The sequence below is a fragment of the Leptodactylus fuscus genome, chromosome 9 (assembly GCF_031893055.1).
Source record: "Leptodactylus fuscus isolate aLepFus1 chromosome 9, aLepFus1.hap2, whole genome shotgun sequence".
Classification (NCBI taxonomy): domain Eukaryota; kingdom Metazoa; phylum Chordata; class Amphibia; order Anura; family Leptodactylidae; genus Leptodactylus; species Leptodactylus fuscus.
The window spans coordinates 35709414-35725549 of record NC_134273.1 but is presented as its reverse complement, the minus strand read 5'-3'; the positions used below and the strand labels follow the sequence as shown (position 1 = coordinate 35725549).

General features: G+C 42.2%; 1 protein-coding gene across 1 annotated transcript in view; it reads left to right on the top strand.

Annotated features, from left to right (window-relative positions):
- Nucleotides 1–16136, top strand: part of SYN2 (synapsin II) — a 208267-nt gene that overhangs the window by 146255 nt on the left and 45876 nt on the right. The window contains exons 6-9 of the mRNA XM_075286943.1: nt 29–91; nt 1787–1929; nt 2250–2324; nt 2648–2750. Coding sequence (XP_075143044.1) covers nt 29–91; nt 1787–1929; nt 2250–2324; nt 2648–2750 — 384 coding nt within the window. The remainder of the gene's footprint in view (nt 1–28; nt 92–1786; nt 1930–2249; nt 2325–2647; nt 2751–16136) is intronic.

Genomic DNA, 16136 nt, shown 5'->3' with positions numbered 1-16136 from the left:
TTTTAAAAAATTTTTGGTTGTTTTTCAGCTTGCCATGCCATCATTTCCTGTTGTAGTGAAGATCGGACATGCGCATTCTGGGATGGGAAAGGTAACTATAGATTTGTGGTCAAAAGGGGAACAACCGTGCTGGAAGGGGTATGGGCCCAAGGCTGGCTGAAAATGAACAGGTCCCTGCAGCATCATGACAACGGTCAGGGAAAGCCTGATAACTTGGCCGCTGTCTCCCTTTCAAGATCAATACACCACTGCCAGCAGAAACCGGCACACTGGTCAGCTGCTTATGGAGTTTACTGTACCGATCTCTCCAGGCAGCAGAGATAATTCCCAGTCTTTGCTGACAGTGATGTATTGTTATTGCAAGGAGATAGCGAGGTCGGGTTATGAGGCTTTCCCTGGCCACTGACATGAGGCTCAAGTGAGGACTCTTTGGTGAATAACTCATTTAAACGTATATTCCAGTTACTTGCTATTGATGAGTTCATCAATAAGAAATGCAACACCAAGGACACCAGATGATCAGATGTTTGAATGGACTGCTGCGCTTGTGCCGTGACCCCTTCACTGTTTATGTTGCACTCTCTGTTGTGTAGCGGCCGTTCAATGTTATTACAGTCCCTTATTGAAGTGAACAAGATGTAATCGCATTGCACAATCACTATAAAACAGGTGATATACGATGTACACAGTAAAGAAGTCACAGCGCTCTCACAAGTGCTGCATCCCCTTCACCTAGCTGATCAGCAGGGGTCCCAGGTGTGTTTTTTTAACGTTAAAATTCCCTGATTTAAAATACTGTATTACTGCCTTCACATGAATAAGTCAATATGCTGTTTACAACTGGTGGTCAGTTTAGGTATAATTCAAACTTTGTGAACTTCCTGTAACATCTTGAAATATTCTGATATTATCATGTACAAACTGAAAAAAACTAAATTATTGCCCACCTTCACCATCCAAATAAGTTTGTTTTTCCTGACTTAACTTTTAATGGCCTATTCTTGGGCTTATCTAGATCAGATTTGTAGGGGTCCTGGAAGTCGGCTTACAGGTACCGGGGCACTCGGGCAGCTGTACTTGGTATATTGCTGCTCATTCTCATTCATTATAGAGGGACTGATCTTGTGAAGGACTACATGACTGAGAGATGTAACATTTACCAAGCACCATGACCCTTGCCATCAGCTAATAGACAGGGGTGTAAGCAGTTGGACCCTCACCAGTCTGATATTGATAACCAATTTTTAGGATAGGTCATCATCTCTTTACATCCTGTAAAACTCCTAAAGTTGTCATGCACACTTGTATCCAAACGTGCATATATACTAGAACTGCCTGCTATAACTATCATACCTGTTGCAGTGAATCAGGAAGATATATAATATTGTGGAATCTGTATCATCAATTCCTTTATAAGTGCATTTTTTCGGAAAATAGGGCTGTGTGTGCAATGGCCCCAACTGAACTGCAATCTATGCTTGGAAACAGTTATTTGTGTGCGTTTTTTTGTAGAGCTTGTACTCTATATAGTAACTTTAATATATCATAGCATGTTTTTGTATTTTGAGGCTGAGGCCCCACGTTGTGTATATGTATTTCCTATACTCTATATTTCCCATTCCTTTTGTAGCTATTCCTGGCTTTGGCTCAAAAAAAAAAAAAAAAAACGCAGCAAAATCTGCCACAAAAAAAGCCGCATTTCCACAATATTGGCCCTCAGCCTAAGGCTTTTTCTGTTGGTCCTATTTTATAAGGGTTATAACTGGTGTTTCTTTTCCTTCTGCAGGTGAAGATAGAGAACCATTATGATTTCCAGGATATCGCTAGCGTCGTGGCCTTAACACAGACTTATGCCACCACTGAACCCTTCATAGATTCTAAATATGACATCAGGATTCAGAAGATAGGAAATAACTATAAAGCATACATGTAAGCTCATTGCATATTCACCTGTTGTATGGAGACCTGGGCATCCTGCAGTGCTTCATTGTTCCTGCGGAGGCGCTGTAGAAGAGTGGCAAACATGGTGCTGGGTTCCTCTCTACATTATATCTGATTATTGGAGGTCCAGTAGTAGAAATAAAAAGCTTCACGAACAATGGGAGTCTATATGTGTTATCTATAGTGACTGTCGCTCCACAGAAGAGTGTATAGTGGGCACATTTAGCATTGGCTACATTTTGGGGGCTATATATTGTGACTTTATTTGGTTTGGTTTCTTTATATGAGATGTTATTTCTATTTACTAGGAGAACCTCCATATCAGGTAATTGGAAGACCAACACTGGGTCTGCAATGTTAGAACAAGTGGCAATGTCAGATAGGTAAGTAACAATTCCCGACTAGTTCATAACTACTCTCCCTATGCATAAGAATACGATTGTACTATCCAAACAATATACCACGGACATCAGAAAGAATAGCAGAAATGTCCATGAGAAATATACATGGTGTTACAGACCCTGAAGCCATGGACACTCTATGATAGCATTCTTATTCTGGGTAATTGTTATAGAAGAATTATCTGATACATGCTCCAAGATGTTGCGTCACTATTAAAGTCTGCTATATTTGATGTATGAAAATAGTGACATTTAATAATTACATCTTACAATGCTAACTTCAACATTTTGTGTATTTTCTTTAGGTATAAGTTGTGGGTGGACACATGTTCAGAAATCTTTGGTGGCCTAGACATCTGTGCTGTGAAGGTTGTGCATGGAAAAGATGGAAAAGATTATATAATAGAGGTAACTATATTGTCCCAGCTGCAACATTGTTATTATCTGAACTCTTAGGGTAAGTTCACACTGAGCTGTTTTTGTGGTGGAGTCTGCCATGGTAAGCCTAGGGCTGGTAAGTAGAGAGGAGGTTGAGGCGGAGTCTGCCTCAGTTTTCTCTTCACTTTCCAGAGTGTGAACATCCCCTTGTTATTCCATGCAGCTTTTCCTTACGCTAGGTTCACACCTGCGTTCTGGTCTCCGTTCTGTGGTTCCCGTCTTCTGCATGCAAGAAGATGGAAACCACAGACCGGGTCCGGCGGTGAGCGTTTTATGCTCTCCGCCGCGAAACCGTTTTTTTAAATCCGGACACAGAGTACTGCATGTACGACTCTGTGTACGGATTAAAAAACCCGGTTTCACGGCGGAGAGCATAAAACACTCACCGCCGCTCACGGCCGGACATCTTTCTCACACATTCAAATGAATGGGTGAGAGAGTCCTGCAGGTTTCCGTCTCCTGCCTCTGTTTTGTGCAGGAAACGGAAACCTGCAGAACGGACACCGGGCGCAGATGTGAACGAGCCCTTAATGTGACACACTGGTAAGGATGGAATCACACATAGTAGTTTGTTTCTGTTTTTAGTAAAATCTGTAGAGTCAAAGCTAGAAGTGGATCCAACAGGAAGCCGAAGTTTAAGGCCAGGGCCCCACGGAAAATCGCAGCGTTTTACAGTACTGGCAAAGTGGATGGGATTCATGCGAATCCCATGCCCACTTTGCGGATAAAGTCGCAGAGAAGACATGCTGCAATTTCCAAAACTGCCACGGTTTTGAAAATCGCAGCATGTCAATTATATCTACAGAATCACCGGTGGCTTTCCCATAGATATAATTGTAACAGAAAGTATGCGGAGGAAAACTCTGTGAACTATTTGTTCAAAACGATTTGGGAAGAACCGCAATGCATTCACGCCACGGTGTTCCCGAAGCGCTTTAGCACGGTGGTTCCGGCCTGTGGGGCCTTAGCCTAAAGCTAAGTTCCCATGTTGCAAGCTGCAACCAAAAAGAGTCGCGGAAAAAACTGCAGCGGAAATATATCGCTTTTTTTCCACATCACTTTTCACAGAAAGTCTGCAGATTTTTCCTCTGTGGACTTTCTGTCCCTATTATACCTATACAGAAAACCGCAGTGTTTCCGTAGGCACAAATGACATGCTGCGATTTACAAAAACACTTTTGTTTTTAATATTGCAGCATTTCCACTGCAAATTTTTTTCCTGCAAATTGTGGATAGGATTAGCCAGAATCCCATCCACTTTGCAGGTAGTGTAAAACGTCGTATTTTTTTCTGCCACAGCCAAAATGCAGCATTTTCGCAACACAGGGCCCCAGCCTAATGATACAGCTCTATGCGAGTTACACTTTAGTTAGTCACTGCTTGTTAAATACAGACCAAGCCGTGAGGAAATTTGTTGACTTCCTGCAAAGGATATTATGTATGAGATGCTGATGAAATATATTACACCACTTATTTGGGGCGTTATTTGTAGGAAGTAATAATTATAAAATAAATGACTTCCTCTTGATGATAACAATCAGATATACCGATATTTCTATAAAGGAATGTATAGTATTTATTGCAAATAATTTCTCCTTGGAATAACTACTTTAGCAAGTGCAAGGTGCTGACCACACTCTTATAGGCAACACAGGAAGTCTTGCTTTGTAAACTGTAAATTATAGGATTAATGTCACAATAAATGCATAATCTATTGCTAAAGGGAACCTTTCATGTCCTCTATGCCATACAGTTGTCGGTGCACTAGATTCAATGCGCTTTCAGTTTTGTCGGTATCCTTTCCCATTCTAGAGATATTGGTGCTGTTGATTTTGGCTAGTAAAGGCATCGATATCTCTGGAACCAAGGAATATACTAAAAAAACTGAATTAAAGGTGAGTAAAGTCACTCCAGTGCTCCAATGAGCAGTGCCCCACAGGCTATGTGATGTCATATTCATCGGTCACATGACCTGTTTGCAGAACAATGTCATTCAAATGAATACGGTAAGCTGCAGTACCACACACAGCCACTATATGATGTATGGAGCTGTGCTTGGTAAGTAGTAAAGAGGTCACAGCTCTCGTCCAGCAGCCTCTTCAAATCAGCCCCCACCGTTCCTACATTGATGACCCATCCTAAGGAAAGGTCTTCAGTATCTTAGTCTTGGAAAATCTCTTTAACTATACATTCCAATAAGCCAGTAGCCTTCTCTGGATCCTATAGCTAGGTGTGATGGCGGTTGATCTGAATGTATGTATGGTTTTTTTCAGCCTAAGTCCAAAATATTTTATGGCATGCTTTCTTATTGAATTACCATGCGTAATTTCATGTCTATAAAGAACTTTACTGAATCCTCCTTGATACAAAATGTAATATAATTTAATATTATTTGTTCACTCTTACGTGAAATTGTACACAGAATACAAATCCATCATGTCCGCCTGCGCCTTACAGTACAATGGGGGATTCGGCGTGATGGATTTTATGTATAATAAGGAAAAAGGGAGATGAAAGCAGCTGTCACTGCAAATCATTTGGCGCAAATGTTAAGCCGACATCTCATTAATACTGCCCCAAAGTCTTTAAGACTGGAAAGTGACAATTGGCAAAATTACAATATTGTTTCATTAAAGCAAAATGTCTCCCATTTTTTACTTGTAAATGAAGTTTTTAAAGATAGAATTTAGAATCATCAAAGACTTTAGGAGGATATTTCTGGGTTTGGTCTGGGTGCATTGAGCTGTTTGGTGCACCCATAGCCTGGTCTGGTTGGTGGAGTGCCTGTTCTTGTCTGAGTTTGTTGCTCATAAGGTACTAATAATAATAATAATGCATTTTATTTATATAGTGCAACATATATCCATAGCACTTTACAAATGGTAGGGGTCAAGTACAGACAAATTGAGACATTACTTAGTAATAAATCAATTCACACAATAGGACTGAGGGCCCTGTTTGCAAGCTTACAATCTATGAGATAGAGGGGAGGTAACACAAGAGGTAGCAGGGGCGACATTGGAGGTAGCATTGCTTATACAGTGGTCGAGTCGTTTTTGTCATAAAGGTTATTCTCATTACACATATAAATAAAGCTGTATGAGCCGTCACCAGTCAGTGTCCTTAATGAGGACCTTTCAGATCCTCGGGCACCTGGCGTTTTAAATACCACTAGAAAGCAGACAATGTGCTGAATTCAGCACACTATTGGCTTTACCGTTATATGCCCCTGGTGAAGAGCCCCTGGTGCCGCCCCTCCTGACAGTAGAGTCCATAGCGCTCTACAGTCAGAGGGGGGCGTTCCTTGCTGCCCTCCCCCCACCACTGACAGTACTCATCCATAGACTAGTACTGGAGGGTGTTCTCACTACTCAGCACCATTGCTGGGCGGTAAGGAATGCCCCCTCTGACAGTACAGCGCTACGGACTCTACTGTCAGGAGGGGCGTTCTTCACAGACTGTCAGAAATGTCCTTCTGACAGTGAAGAGCTACGGTAACGGCACAGATAGCTCTTCACCAGGAGCACATAACGGGAAAGCTGACTGTCGGCTTTCTAGCATTCTATATACCACAGGTGCCAGAGGACCTGAAAGGTCCTCTTTAAATGTGCAGATGGTGCCTGAACGTATAACATTACAGTCTGATAAGGCATCATGTGCTATGCGGTAATGCAGGATCATGAACAGAGTAGGGTTAATTTTAGGGTTTCTATTCTTTATGTTCAGTGGGTGGCGACTACACATAAAAGCGAGTGCCATGGCAAGCAAGTGGGTGCAATATATCATGCAGTAAAGAGCCTTGGTGCACTGATTTGCATAAAGAATATCAGATGATGGTTTTCTCTGCAGCAAGATTACACTCGGACACATAAAATATATATTTACTATGTCACTAGTGCCCCTACGTGTAAGAGGTTTAGTAGAGATTTTGGCGGTGGTAGACTACCTTTATCTGAGAGTGCTGGACGGAATTCATAATTCCAGGACCTGCAAAATAAACTCATTAGAAATTCATTGTTGCAAACCCCTACAGTATCCTAATATGCAGATTAACAGTATCCAATATCATTGCACAAGGAAATACGCAAAAAGTACAAGGTAATTGCTCAATCGATTAAACAGTCTAAGTAAATAACATATTGCTGGCAGGAGATTATTCAGGACTTTGTCTAGGCGTCTACCCGGTGAACAATTATTTATCCAGGAACAGAATAAATTATCACCTTTGGATTTTTTTCTCACCTTATTTAGGGTTTCCTATTACATACTTGGAGGTTCTTAAGAGGATGCGTACTCCTAGACAGACAGTTCTGAATTTTCTCACTTTGTACACAATTTGGATAACCAATGATTGATATACAGCTAGGTCTTAAGCAGCGCTACTGTAGCCTTTTACAACTTCATGCATCTCTACCCCAAGTCTTATTAGATCTTATGAAAGTTGTTTGGCTCAAGAGATGTTTTATACTAACCAATCTAAGAAGAACAGATTTGTCAGTAACCAGGCCTTGTGTGCCTCTGCTTAAAGGAAATCTGTCACCAGAACCCAGCATATCAACCCAGTCCCACAAAGAGATAGGTTAAAAGGGTTGTCCAGTTTTAGACCAATATTGAAAGGCAAACATTACTGTTTGTGTAATGAAAAGTTATACAATTTTCCAATATACCTTAGGTATAAATTCTTCACGGTTCTCTAGATCTCTGCTTTCTGTCATTTATTCTGCTTACTTCCACAGGATAAAAATTAGTCATGGTAACAAACATTCAAACATTGTGTTTGCTTGCTTTTGTTTATAGGTAGGGGTAACCCACAAAAAATATTGCATGTATTTAGAGAATAGGTAATAAACGCATAATTATGATTGTTGGAGGCCTTATTCCTGGGCCCTCTCCATACACTAGAACAAGAGCGCTGATCCTCCTCTTCCTTCTCACTGCTTACTCATGGTAAGGAGGATTCATGGTGATGGTCCTGCACACTGCTGCTCTAGTCAAAGGACAATTGAATATAAAAAATTGTGGCTCTCAGAATTTGATGATGAAAAATGGTTCAAAAAGGAAAAAATAAGTTGTCCAGTGATCAATATATTTTTTTTATAAACAGCTTAAATTACTATAAATTGATAAAATAAATTATATTCACTGTATTAATCCCATGCTGACACGTCCCAGGTCCTCTGCCTAGGTCTGGTGATGATGTGGCCGCTGTGGACTGGTTGTATCAGTGATGTCATCACAGAAGTCAGGAGAAGGGAGGCTGCTGACGGACCCGGGAAACATCAGCTTGGGGTTGGCAGGGGACTGGTTCTTTTTGTTATTTTATAGCCTTGTAAGCTGTTTATAAAAAATATGTGGCAGGACAATCCCTTTAAACACTGTCAAAAGGAAATATAAAAGCACACAATGATCTTTACTGCTCAAATGGTTGTTCAAACAATCTAAATAGGTGACATATTGCTAGCAGCGGATTATTCAGGACATACTGCCAAGGTATGCGTCAGGTGAACAGCTGTTTACAGAGACTCCAGTTAAGGACCCCTTCACACGGCATAAGCGCTCCGCTCATTCCGAGCCGTACACGCGAGCGCTTCTAAACACTTCCCATTCGCTTCAATGGGAGCACACGTAAAGCCGGCTTTACAAGCGCTCCCATTGAAGTGAATGGGAAGTGTTTAGAAGCGCTCGCGTGTATGGCTCGGAATGAGCTGAGCGCTTACGCCGTGTGAAGGGGCCCTTATAACAGTGGAAATTGCAAAATGAGAAAAATAGTGCAATAAAGAGTGATTTTATCCCAAAAGTTTCCTATGGCCTCCTGGGGGACATATTATGTCAAAAATATATGCATAAATAAGTAAAATAAAAAGATTCATATAAAAGTAAAGAAAAAAACACTGCCTTTGGCGATCCAAACTGTGACCATTGTCACCCCATGAGCAAGTATAGAAGTGTAAAAAAATTAGAACTATGAGAAAAACTTTTTGTGCATATTACTACCAATAAATTAACAAAAACTATATAAAATAGATATTAAATAAGGACTGTGTTACAGAAAAATGCTGCAAAAATAATTTCAGGTATTTTCATGTTGGATCTGGGGTTTCGTGCCTTAGGGGCTACTGACTATAGTAGAATAGTAGAACCACCCCCATAAGACAGACCACTACCTGTGAAAACGGACCCCAGAATATAATAATTTCACTTCTGGTTCTATCCAAACTTGTTCGACCCAAAGGAGGGATCTGAGCTATCCATACCCAGAATTATACGAATCTTAGGAGGTTCACCCATCTCTATAAGCCACACATATTGAGGCTCAAAAAGTTGAAATGTTTAATATATCTGACTGACCTTCTGCTGCATTTGGTATAATCTTTTAGCACTTTGGTATGTGCGTGAGCCAATGTTGGTTGGGCAATGTGTATGTAACTGTACCAGGAAATTTCGCAACCCTTCAGTGGATAAACATGTGAGATGATTTGTATAAAGCAATCTTATGTGTACCTAAGTGAGCAGCGCCCCTCTCCCCAACATTTAGATTTCAACATACACTAATTCTTTGTGTCCTTGGGAGATGAGCAATGCTATTAGCTATAACTCACGTGTATACTTGGCTAGTTCTAGTTTGGATGTTGATGCTGGGTTTATCTAATGTTTATAGGCATCTGGTTAGTGACTTTATGCAGAATATCATCAGTGTATGAGGCAAATAGACAAGGAAAGTGCCATCTTCTCCACTGGTGACTTCTAGGTGTGTGGCTTGGTCTAGTTGCCTGTTAAAGGGGTTTTCTGGGACTTTGATATCAGTGATCTATCAAAATGGTAGGGGCCGACACATGGCACCCCCGCCAATCAGCTGTTTCAGGGGGCCGCAGCATTCGGGAGAGAGGTGCTTCCACCTCCCAGGCCAGTGACCGTCATTTATGTATCATACGGCTGGTCTACAGCTCAGCACTGTTTAAGTGAATACAACTGAGCTGCAATACCAAGCACAACTGCTATACCATGTTCAACACTGTCTTTTGTAAGCAGTGAAGAGACCACAATGCTCATCTGAACGCCACAGCTCATTGGTGGGGAGGTCGGATGTCAGACCCCCACCAATCTGATATTGATGACCTACCTTAAGGATAAGTGATCAATATGAGAGTCCCTGGAATACCTCTTTAATCGTTATTGGATCCAGTAGGGGACCATGCCATCTTTGGGTAGGTCCTTATGATAATGGTATCTGTGTCCATGTATGTGATAATCTGCAGGACAGCTCTCAGCAACTCTGACAAACAGATGATATGCTATGGTCAACCAGACATGGTCTCTGGAGTCTCAGCATTGCGTGATATATAGCATTACATGGTGGCCATCAAGACGAGAGATTGTCCATGTAAGGCTGGAGAAACAGACTTGTTGAGATTTTGGAGCCAAAACCTGGCAGTGGTGGATTCAACAAGAAAGCACAGTATCAATTCTTCCTTTATATTCCCATTCACTGATAACCAGGCAACAAAACCTCTCTATGTCTCAGCTTAATACATAAAGAGCTTGAGTTTGTCAGAGGAGTCTCCTCTCTTAGGGCTAGTTCACACGGGGACATGGACGCTGATTTTGACAGCAGATTTTGCGGCCAAATCAGCGTCCATACAATGTCCACACTATGTGAACTGCTCCCGCCGCGACCATCGTGGTCGCGGCATTCACCTCCGCTGTCAACTCAAATGAATGAGCCGACATGGAGGGCGCTGCGGCTGGGCGGAAGCCGCGGCTCATCGCGAGCGGCTTCCGCCCGAAAGATAGGTCATGTCGCTTCTTTTTCTGCTAGCTCACTAGCAGAAAAAAAAAAGCGAGCAGTTCACATAGGGATACATTGTATGGACGCTGATTTGGCTGCGAAATCCGCTGTCAAAATCAGCGTCCATGTCCCCGTGTGAACTAGCCCTTACAGAAAAACTCTCTTGTCTGGCTTATAGAGGTTTCCAAGTGTTGGCCACTCTCTACAAAGTCAATATGCCAGATAGGATGTATGAAAAATGGTTGTTGTAATGAGGATTGGTCGTACCTATATACACTAAGCATCAGATATTGTCCCTTATATATAACAGCTGATCAATATTTCAATGTTGACAATCACAAGCAGCACATTTGGCCCAAAATAAATCTTAGATCTGACAAGATCAGTATATGATTTATCCTCTTACTGACAAAATTACACTAGGTTCACACTGGCGCGGACTCTGTCGTTCTGGACTATCAGGGGACCCGAAAAACTGAAAGTCACACCACTACAATAGTGGACACCAGCGTACCTCATAATGGAGTCTGCTGAGTGTCCACCATTGCCAAACTGTAAGTGGCAAAGAAAAGGTCTTCTGTGCGGGTTTCAGCAGGTTTGTGCAATGGAGTCTCCAATGCAGTTGTGAAACCAGCCTTAGGGGGCATTCACACTTGTACCCTGTGTCAGTCTGCCAGATTTCTGTCCTAAGGCTCAGAGAAACTGCATGGGGAACAGCTTCCTGGCGGTCAGTTTTAAAACCCTGGTGTCCATATGCAGTCTCTCCACATGTTTTTGTGGCTGAACACAAAGTCCTGCATGTCCGACATGTGGCACAAGTGTGAACGCCCTCTTAGTATGTTGTAGAGCAGAGGCAGCTGAGTACATTGATGTACGCGTATTTTGGAAAATTCTGTAGAATTCTCCATTGAAATCTCTGCTCTTCTATATTGAGATTGGAGGTGGTCCTATCAGTGATTGACAGCCCACCTCTATGACTGTACATGCACAGATAGCTGTCAATCACTGACAGGACCGCCTCCTTGACATTTCAAAAGAGCAGAGATTTCAGTGGATAAATGGCAGGTTATACTTTACCAATGAAATCCTCCATCAATCTACTCATCTCCTCCTGCTGTATAACATGCTGCATTTTCAATGTGACATGTCCTCTTTAATATGGTGGGGGAGTAATTGTTCAAAAGTGGAACACTTGGACAATCTATCATATACTTTCTTTAATATGACAATGGAATCCGATTGGTTAATATTAGAGATGAGTGAACAGTAAAATGTTCGAGGTTCGATATTCATTTCGAGTAGCCCCTCAATATTCGACTACTCGAATTGAATATTGAACCCTATTATAGTCTATGGGGGGGAAAATGCTCGTTTCAGGGGTAAGCAACATTCGATCAAATTATACTTACCAAGTCCACGAGTGAGGGTCAGGCTGGATCCTCCGAGCAGTCTTCTCCGTGCAGCGTCCCCGCGGCATCTTCCGGCTCTGAATTCACTCTGCCAGGCATCTTGCCTGGGCAGAGCAGACTGCGCATGCCCGCACTACAAGCGGGCATGCGCAGTCGGCTCTGCCCAGGCCCGATGCCTGGCAGAGTGAATGAAGAGCCAGAAGACGCCGCGGGGACGCTGCAAGGAGAAGACTTCTAAAGGTAGGAGAAGAACCAGCGATGATTGGCCGACTGTATAGCATTCAGCCAATCAATGCTGGTTCTGCATCGAACTTTTTCATTTGAACAGCGAGTGGTACTCGCTCATCTCTAGTTACTATGGGCAACTTCTGTACTTTTATTTTGCACGTCATATCCTGAAAACCCATATCCTAATAAAAGTTTCTCTTTACACTGGTGTATCCTGGAGACATAACATTTATGGAATGGCGCCCACGTTCTCCACACCCTATTTTTCAACATATACTGTAATAAGTAGTGTAAGAATATAAGCAACATATCTTTATAACAATAAACCATGATTGTAGAGTATTTCCTTACACAATGACGTGTCACATTCTATCTAATGAACTGATGACTACTAGTGGATGACTGGACACCTCCGATGTTACGTAACTAGCCGAGATTTACATATAGTTTTTGTGTTATGAGGTTATGAACTTTTGTCACTATAATCAGTCTTGCCAATGTTAGTCTAAGGCCCTCACATTTTTCTCTGCGGTTTTTCTTCCCTTATTAAATCTATAGGGAAAACAAACATTTCTGCAGGTAAAGTTGACTTACTGCTTTTTTCAAAACTGATTTCTGCAATTTTTTTCTGCAATGTGTGGTTAACATTAGCCAGACTCCCATTCATTTTGCTCGTACTGTAAAACACAGCTTTTTTTTGTTTTCTGCTGATTCCGCAGCATAAAAAACATTGCGTTTCCGCAACATGGGATCTCAGCCTTAAAGGGGTATTCCCACGTCGCATACTTACCAGTCTTCGTTTCTGTGAATTCTTCTGTCTTCCGTCTTTGTCTCGTCATTGGTGGGCGGGGTCACATATGCAAAGCCAAGCGGCGAGATGCCGCCGGCCCTGCGTGCGCGCTCATAGACCAGTCTAGCCTTCACAGTGCAAATACAGACCCGACAGGGTGCCGGGTCTGCATTGTGAAGGCTAGACTGGTGTATGAGCGTGCACGCAGGGCCGGCGGCATCTCGCGGCTTGGCTTTGCATATGTGACCCCGGAGCGGAATAACAGCATTTCTTCTGCCGCTGCTGTCTTCATGCAGGGCAGAAGCATAGCGATGTTGCTGGCTTCACCTGTGCCGGTGTCTAACTGTCCCCGGCATCCGCCTCTCTATTACAGCGGATGCCGGGGAGTGTTAGACGCCGGCACAGGTGAAGCCAGCAACATCGCTATGCTTCTGCCCTGCATGAAGCAAGCAGCGGCAGAAGCGATGCTGTTATTCAGCTCCTCCACCCTGGAATAGCAGCATTGCTTCTGCCGCTGCTTGCTTCATGCAGGGCAGAAGCATAGAGATGTTGCTGACTTCACTTGTGCCGCGTCTAACCCTGTATTGGCGGCCCCTTCCCCCAAAGGGTAAACTACCCCCCCTCTCCCACCAGGCTCACTCCCGTGCACTTAGCCCCTCCTCCCTTCCTCCTGAGAGCAGGCAGACACATCACTTGACTCAGGAGCAGCTAGGTCAGGGCTGTGGCCACAAAAAATGAATAAAGTGAGATAGTGGCCAAACAAAGCAATTTTGCTGAAGCAGTGTATTTAGGAAAAGTCTTACATTCACATTAACAAGCATTATAGATAGGATCCTTGTGACGGGACAACCCCTTTAAGGCAGAGGACTTATGTTACGAAAACACTGTAGCACAAAACCACAGTGTTTTACAGTAGCTGCAAAGGGGATGGGATTCTGGATAATCCCATCCTCAGACTGCAGAAAGATATCCGTAGCGGAAATATTATGATTTAAAAAAAATAATTAAAAAATTTTATTTTTATTTTTTTTAGGAGGGGGGGGGGTCTATGACCAGCCACAAGATTAATGTAAAGAATATCCCATAAAACAGTGCAAAAAATAAAATAATAATAATAATAATAATAATAATAAAAATGTTCTAAATCACTCCTTTCCCTAGAATACATACAAAAGTAGAAAATGACTGTGAAACACATTCACATTAGGTAGAAAGTGCCCGGTCTACTGAATATAGGGGATCTGCAGTTCTCCTCTTCCGTCAGGAAGGGGTTAATAGGAGCACTGCAGATCCCCTATATTCATCCAGGCTGAATTCCACGTGGGGGAAAAAAAAAACAGTCCTCAGGCTCAAGGAAGGGGCAGACAGACAACCAAAACACCCCCTCCCCTTCCCCAGCACCCAGCATCTACTGCACCCAAAAACTCCGACCATTTTAATTTTTGAAATTTTCCAGTAGCTTCTGCATTTCCCCCCTCGGCTTATACTTGAGTCAATAAGTTTTCCAGTTTTTTGTGGTAAAATTAGGGGCCTCGGCTTATATTCGGGTCGGCTTATACTCGATTATATACGGTATATTGAAAATTTTAACAAAAAGCAATCAAAACAATAGACATTCCCCAAAATAGTGTAACTTGAAAGTACATCTGACCCTGCATAAAAAGATGCTCCGTGCATCCCCATACAAGGAAATATATATATATATATATATATATATATATATATATACAGTCCTATGAAAAAGTTTGGGCACCCCTATTAATCTTAATCATTTTTAGTTCTAAATATTTTGGTATTTGCAACAGCCATTTCAGTTTGATATATCTAATAACTGATGGACACAGTAATATTTCAGGATTGAAATGAGGTTTATTGTATTAACAGAAAATGCGCAATATGCATTAAACCAAAATTTGACCGGTGCAAAAGTATGGGCACCTCAACAGAAAAGTGACATTAATATTTAGTACATCCTCCTTTTGCAAAGATAACAGCCTCTAGTCGCTTCCTGTAGCTTTTAATCAGTTCCTGGATCCTGGATAAAGGTATTTTGGACAAACAATTCAAGTTCAGTTAAGTTAGATGGTCGCCGAGCATGGACAGCCCGCTTCAAATCATCCCACAGATGTTCAATGATATTCAGGTCTGGGGACTGGGATGGCCATTCCAGAACATTGTAATTGTTCCTCTGCATGAATGCCTGAGGATTTGGAGCGGTGTTTTGGATCATTGTCTTGCTGAAATATCCATCCCCAGCGTAACTTCAACTTCGTCACTGATTCTTGAACATTATTCTCAAGAATCTGCTGATACTGAGTGGAATCCATGCGACCCTCAACTTTAACAAGATTCCCGATGCCGGCATTGGCCACACAGCCCCAAAGCATGATGGAACCTCCACCAAATTTTACAGTGGGTAGCATGTGTTTTTCTTGGAATGCTGTTTCTTTTTGGACGCCATGCATAACGCCTTTTTTTATAACCAAACAACTCAAATTTTGTTTCCAAAATGAAGCTGCCTTGTCCAAATGTGCTTTTTCATTCCTCAGGCAACTCTATTTGTGGCGTACGTGCAGAAACGGCTTCTTTCTCATCACTCTCCCATACAGCTTCTATTTGTGCAAAGTGCGCTGTATTGTTGACCGATGCACAGTGACACCATCTGCAGCAAGATGATTCTGCAGCTCTTTGGAGGTGGTCTGTGGATTGTCCTTGACTGTTCTCACCATTCTTCTTCTCTGCCTTTCTGATATTTTTCTTGGCCTGCCACTTCTGGGCTTAACAAGAACTGTCCCTGTGGTCTTCCATTTCCTTACTATGTTCCTCACAGTGGAAACTGACAGGTTAAATCTCTGAGACAACGTTTTGTATCCTTCCCCTGAACAACTATGTTGAACAATCTTTGTTTTCAGATCATTTGAGAGCGGGCTGTCCATGTTCGGCGACCATCAAACTTAACTGAACTTGAATTGTTTGTAGAAAGAAATGGTCCAAAATACCTTCATCCAGGATCCAGGAACTGATTAAAAGCTACAGGAAGCGACTAGAGGCTGTTATCTTTGCAAAAGGAGGATGTACTAAATATTAATGTCACTTTTCTGTTGAGGTGCCCATATTTTTGCACCGGTCAAATTTTGGTTTAA